The 6,855-nt window shown below is 32.9% G+C and overlaps 1 protein-coding gene across 1 annotated transcript; it reads right to left on the bottom strand.

The window, feature by feature from the left end:
- Nucleotides 1-278: 278 nt before the first annotated feature.
- Nucleotides 279-5,575, bottom strand: LOC149164042 (serine carboxypeptidase 24-like). The gene is made up of 10 exons (XM_089429348.1): nucleotides 5,338-5,575; nucleotides 3,466-3,573; nucleotides 3,224-3,319; nucleotides 3,031-3,123; nucleotides 2,698-2,783; nucleotides 2,316-2,576; nucleotides 2,097-2,227; nucleotides 1,891-1,986; nucleotides 554-659; nucleotides 279-440 (listed from the first exon to the last, which is right to left on the bottom strand). Exons 1-10 carry the CDS (start codon nucleotides 5,573-5,575, stop codon nucleotides 279-281), a joined length of 1,377 nt encoding a protein of 458 aa, XP_089285474.1.
- Between the last annotated feature and the right edge of the window lie 1,280 nt (nucleotides 5,576-6,855).

Genomic DNA, 6,855 nt, shown 5'->3' with positions numbered 1-6,855 from the left:
TTATACATACATTGGAATAGAGATAACTAAAGCACATTCTAGATGAATAAAGTTCCAATCATTCTAACAATAATTTTAGATTTATAATCATCTAGTTTATTTATTATTTTAACAATATCACCCTTGGAGGGTTTAATGAAAGTTATCCTCATACCCCCACTGGTGGAAGGTTTGAACCATTAAATGTTATTAAAAAGAGAAGCTGAACCACCAAATTTTATTAAAAAGAAAAGCTGAATCACACACTGTACAAACAGCAATTACGAGATGTGATAGAGTCAGCTGCTGATTGGGACTGTGCTTGGTAGGCTATGACCCATTATGAATGATTGGAAAAGTTTTAACGCCCTTTCAGGTTGGAAAAGTGGAACATAATGGCCAGCCCCTCTTACGGTTGCGAAGGTAAGCCCTTCATATCCTTCAGTCCATCCTCCAACCGTCTATTAATCAATTGCCAGAAACTAATTAGCAAAATCTTTGAAAGTGATGTTAATATCTCTGTGAAAGTGGAGAGAGAGAACTGAGATTAGAATTTTGTTAAGAAAATGCCCACCTGATTATTGAGATACCATGGATACCATGGAATTGTAATGGGAAGACTCAGTTGATTGATTGACATCCTGGTTCCAGTAACTGGAAGTACAGAGTCAACGTCGCCGCTGTACATGAAAGTACCAACAATTCCAATTAAGAAATCTACTCTCTGAATTTAAAAGTAAAGATGTAAACTGCATTCTCTTGAAAATTATGATACTGCCGTAAATCAATCCCTATTTAATTTGGATAATACATCCAGACATCTTGGATGAACTCATTGGTTTACATATTTCTTCCAACCCGACCTTTTAAAAAATCGATTAAATCTACCCCAAGAGAGGAATTGGTTGGAAATTTCTGGATGGAAGCAATTTGTGCGTTTAACTGAGAATATATGGATTTGTTTGAGTATTAATCGCTATTCAATATTCAATATATGGATTTGTTTGAGTATTAATCACTATTCAATATTCAATATAGTAAGTCAATGTTTGATTGTGTCACTTTCTTTCTTTCTTTTTTAATCTAATTAGGTTTATATAATCTTTGTTTATCAAATTAGGTTGGTATAAAAATAGTGTGATATTTAATAAACAAGATAAAAAAACAATAAATCCTAAATATTAACTACCATGCCATTAACTTATTAATTTTCTCTATTTAATATTAGACTAAAAAATAATATACCAATCATTAAATTACTAAATAATACATATAAATCAACATTAAAAAATAATATACCAATCATTAATTTACTAAATAATACATATAAATTAATAATGGATTAATTTTACATTGACTTTACATATTTCTTCCACCCCTACCTTTCAACTATTTAAAAAATCGATTATACCAGAGAGCAATAAAAATCTGGATGGAAGATATTTGTGAGTTTAATGGAGAATATCTGGATTTATTTATGAGTATTAATCACCATTCAATATAGTAAGTCAGAGTAATTCAATGATTGAAGGGTTCGTGTCTTATATTAAATTTAGTTTAAAATAAGATTAATATTTCATAGACAAGATGAGAAGATAGGCAATGGCTTATATTAATTATTATAAATAAGTTAATGATGAGTTAATTTATTAATTTTAATCTATTTAATATTAGATTAATAAATATATTTTTGTGTTTATTAAGTCATTTAAGTTCATCAGAGATTACATTAAGTTTGATCTATAACTTGAAGTATCAAAATTACTAAAAATAGCTCTCTCTAATAATTTAACAACACACTCATCACCTTCTATTTAAAGCCTAATAAACGTATTAAACTGATAATATGAAAAATAATACATATATCATTAATTTACTAAATAATGCAAATAATTTTAACATAATAAATACCTGGAAACCCAAATCCTAAGACCTGCCGCAATAAGCTCTTTGTATATGGGAAGAACGGAGAAGTCTGAATCCGTCCAGGAACTGAAAACGCTTAAACTACCATTCATGAAGGAAACTCAACGGTCATTTATATCGATTTGCTGAAGGATCAACCAATTCAACTCGACCAAAATGAAAAAGTAGATACCAGACTATATTAAACACACCTGCAGCCAGTCCAACTGTAGGGAATATGCGTAGTATTAGCATGAAGTGCCGCCTGCACATCAGGGCGATTATAATATATCTCTGCATAGTTTTCAATGCAGGGATCGTAGCCAGCTATGCTTCCCGGGAACTGTCAAAGAACCAGATAAGAGTCATATAATTTTAGACATCATTGCTTAAATTCACAAGACCTAGGCTATTAGTTTCATGATTTGTACCGATTTTGTCGATCTGGCGAACCTCCCACCCACTAAGGGTTGCGAGCATACTGGGGTATAAATATCATAGGAATCTATGTTACCCGTTTCAGTACGGGCATTGTTAAGGTAATTAATACATGCCGTTGAAAAATTCAGTTGCTTAAAATTGCAGTTGTTCATAATGTTATTATAAGTGGCATCCGATATCAAAGCATGAGACCACCAGTACTGAATACGGCCAACGTTGTCATAGTAATCGTCCATCAGTCCATTTCCCACCTAGTGCACAGTATAAAATAAAATAAAATGTCAATAATAATTGCCTTCAAATTAATCCAAGTCTTGAAACAGTATCTATTAATCACCATACTCAGTAAAAGTTTAAAATGGCGATACTCACCATAAAGCCCTTGAGATTTATGAAGGGATTAGAATTCCCTTTGTTGTATTCATAGACTTTCTTCGCTAGCTGCGGAACATAGTGCCCTGTGTTCACAATTAAATTTAGACGGCTTCAATTTATATGTTTGAAATTAAGATTTATAGATTTTCACTTTGTGTCCAGAGCAGTTCTCAAGGGTATATAGTTTTATTTATTTAGAAATAGATCTCAAAATTTGTAGAGACCAAATCCCACAAATAACTATTAGACCACACTGTCCAGACTTACCAATTAGCATATATTGCCCAGTTTCCAACTGTATATATACTAACCTACTGTATATATACTAACCTGCGTAGCTCTCCCCGCATATGTAAAATTCTCGACACTTGTATTGAGGGAATCTCTGGAACCAGTTGATAAGAAAGGCCAACGAATCCTCAGCTACCATGTCCGGCAAAGAGGGTCAGTATTGTAATATTAACATGTGGGCAGCAATGAGATAAAATGTTAATATTAATATTAAAATGTATGTAGTAGGTACCAGTACGGTTGTCCCCATTATCCAACAAGTTGGTGGAGGTATTTGTGTATGAGAATCCCACACCAACAGGAGATTCCAGAAAAAGCAAGTTTGCATCTGCGATCGTGATCATAAGCCGGAATGGTACTAATTTTGTCAGTAATCAATAAAGAGATTGGATATCTTAATTTATGCTAGGAGTCAACGATGATAGGATTAAAACATTATGTTTTTGACATGGAATTGTGGAAAAATTAACTCACATTTGTTCCAAGAATAGTGATTTAAATACAGTGAAGAAGCGCTTTTATGAATCCGGAAAGGTCCTACTTCCTCCGAGGCTCCATATGCTATTGAAGAGCATCCTGGACCTGCAACTCACGCATTAAACAATTATCAACTTGATGTTACTGAACAACATCCTGGACCTGCAATCCCAGGCATTAAACAATAGTCAACTTTATAGTTGAGGAAGTTAATTTTTTCCCCGTCCAAATCAACCTCCATAAATGGTTGATTATCAGTAATTAAATTAATGAAAGCTGAAACGTCCATTTTCTCAACCTCCTACAGAGAAACCTCCTCCAGAAATGGCTGATTATCTGTAATTCATGAAAGCTGAAAACGTCATTTTTCTCAAATTAGACTGGCGAAAGATTATTTTAAGAATTCCTATTCAAGATTAGGATGTTTGCTGTAATTCTGAACAAGTTAGCCCGAAATCTATAAGACAAAACAATAAAATAAATGAGAAAGGAAAAAAATAAATCAAAGATAAATTATATGAACATCTTCACTCTTAACCCACCTCCTACTCTATGTGTATAAGTTGTAACTTCTATGGAATTTTAATCAGACTGTTATCACGGAAAGAACTCCAATCTCAATCCTGTGATTAGTGAATTACCCGTCACCAATATTGTTAAGTCCCAGTAAAAATATTGTTTTTCGGTTAATGTAAAAAATATGCATTATATATTTGTATTTTTCTAGATTATTGGAGTATAATTAAATTTTATATTTAAATATTTAAAAAATATAATAAATATAAATAAATTTCAAACCATTAACTTCACTCATGTTTTTCATCTTACTCATATTTTTTTCATATTTTCAAATTATTCAATTAAACTACATAAAAAGACCCTCTTAACTTAATTCTTAACCTACAAAAATATATAAAACATACTACTCCAGTACCAAAATATATATTATGTATATAAATTACAAAGTTATATATATAAAACATACTACTCCACTACTAAAATATATATTATGTATATAAATTGCAAAGTTATATATATAACATACTACTCCACTACTAAAATATATATTATGTATATAAATTACAAAGTTATATATATGTATAGATTTGGAGTTCAACCTACAAAATTGTGAAGAATACTTGTCTATATAGCATTTGAAATTATGATCAGGCTGTTAATATCTATTCTACTCAATTCCCTGTAACAAAAAGACAACAATAACTCAATTCAACTGCATTGGGTGATTTCAGGCTGGTCATGAGTATGTGTCCATTATCCTACAAATCTTACAAATTAGATTTTTGAAGGCATAAGCAGCCACATGTTGGTTGCAGTTTGAGATTGAAAATAAAATGCATCTTGTTCACCCTGAAAATTTGATTAGAAACCATATATTCAAATAAATTTTACACATATATAATACAAATAAAAAATGCAAATGCGTTCTATTTTATTAATATATTTATTCAATGTATCATACCATAGGAAAGAAAAATGCAAACGCAGTATACTAAATTAATATACTTCATATATCAGGAAAATGAAAAGTGCAAATGCATTGTATTTTATTGATAAGCTTGTTCAATATCAAAGTGCAGGATCTCATATGTGATAAAGGTTTGGCCTGTACATAGAATATGAAAAATATAGATGTAACCTGTAACAAAGGTTAGACATGTACATACAACTTATATTTTATAGTTGTTAGTTTTTCAAACATAAAAAGAAAGTAGTCGACTCTGCGCACAATCTCACTTCATATATCTTTAGGAGTCAGCAAATTATAAAACTAAAATATTTCACCCAACCTGATACAAATTTTACAGAGAAGTTCTTGACTAAATATGTGGATCTGAAAGTTGTACAGACCTCCACTAAGCCACAATACCAGAGGCAGCTTCGAAGAATCTTGACGATTGGCCTCGGTTAACCAGTAGAAGAGAGCTCTGCCTTCCGTCTGATTTACTGTAACGTAGCCGGCGTATTGATCGAATGAGACAGGGGGCTGGCCTGGGAGACTAGTTATTTTGTCTGCCGCCTGGTCACTTCTGGTCACGTGCGGCACCGAAAGTAGCAAAATCGTCAGCATCCATAACGAGGTCCACATCGCTACTTGATGAGAATTGGGTACTGGGGCTCACAAACAGAAGCGATTCTTCAATGGATCCCTGAAAATCAAAAACTTTTTAGAATGTGAACGATAGATCTGCATACCATCCGACTGCAATTATATATATAGAGGCGAATGCAAAATTCAGCCATGTGGCGTACGTGACTCTATTCCTACTCTGGTATTTTGTGGAGAGTCGAGGCGTCTAGAATAGGTTGATGATGGTAGGTGACTCTATTCCTCTTTTTTGGGCCGTTTATATGATACAGATGATAGGCTTTTGTTGATAATAAACTATAAACTTATTTGCCCTCGCAACGTCCTCACCCCGTTCTGAATATTATTTACACCGTTTTGTCCTACTCTGGGATTCCGTTCTGAATATTATTTACACCGTTTTGTCCTACTCTGGAATTTTGTGGAGAGTCGAGGTGTGACCTAATTTTGTTTTAAATATTATTTATTTTTAAATTATTATATTCTAATTTAATTTTAAATTATGATACGTTGATATTGTTGATGTTACTCTGCTATACAAATAGGTGTCATATGATAAAATGCCAAATATGTTCATCCTTTCCATGTTGCAAAGGTTCCATATTTTGAAAAAACTAAAAAATGAAAAGAGGGTATGATTTAAAATAAAGATCAAAGGGCAAAAAGAATGAATTGGTCAAAAAGAAAGAAAATGAAATCCAAATGGTCCAAAATGCTCTTGAAATTTAATTTCAAACTACAACGTTATCATTTCACAAAAATGCATTTTTTTTCTTTACGATGCAATGTAATCACAGATTGCAAATCGCATTCATGCCCTCTTGCAATGCATCCGATCACATATCGTGGATCGCACCCATATGTTTCAACCCTCCCCCTATTTTGCACAGAATGCGATTTCGCCATGCAAGTTTGGGATCGAGAGTCTGTAGTTCCATTCCAAGGTGCATATCAAGGTGCATATCCATACTCTACGCCAGTAGATCCCGTTCCACCCACGGCATAAATATAGGCCGTCCATGCAACCTTTACCTTAAGCTGGCTGGCTTTACCTTTGCTTCTGCCGGATCAACTTCAATCCATATGTTTCAACCCTCCCCCTATTTTGCACAGAATGCGATTTCGCCATGCGATTAAATCGCAAATCACATAATTCAATGGTTAAAGTACACGCCTCCACCATATGGACTTGACCTGAATTAGAAGTTTCATTTTTACCGCCAGTTTTGTAAGTAAAACAGTAAATGTCAGTAAAAACGTTGGTAAGATTTTAATTTTAT

The sequence above is a fragment of the Pinus tabuliformis genome, chromosome 5_1 (assembly GCF_031772625.1).
Source record: "Pinus tabuliformis cultivar Carrire ecotype Pingquan chromosome 5_1, CPIR1, whole genome shotgun sequence".
Classification (NCBI taxonomy): Eukaryota; Viridiplantae; Streptophyta; class Pinopsida; order Pinales; family Pinaceae; genus Pinus; species Pinus tabuliformis.
This window is presented reverse-complemented; position numbering and strand designations above follow the sequence as displayed.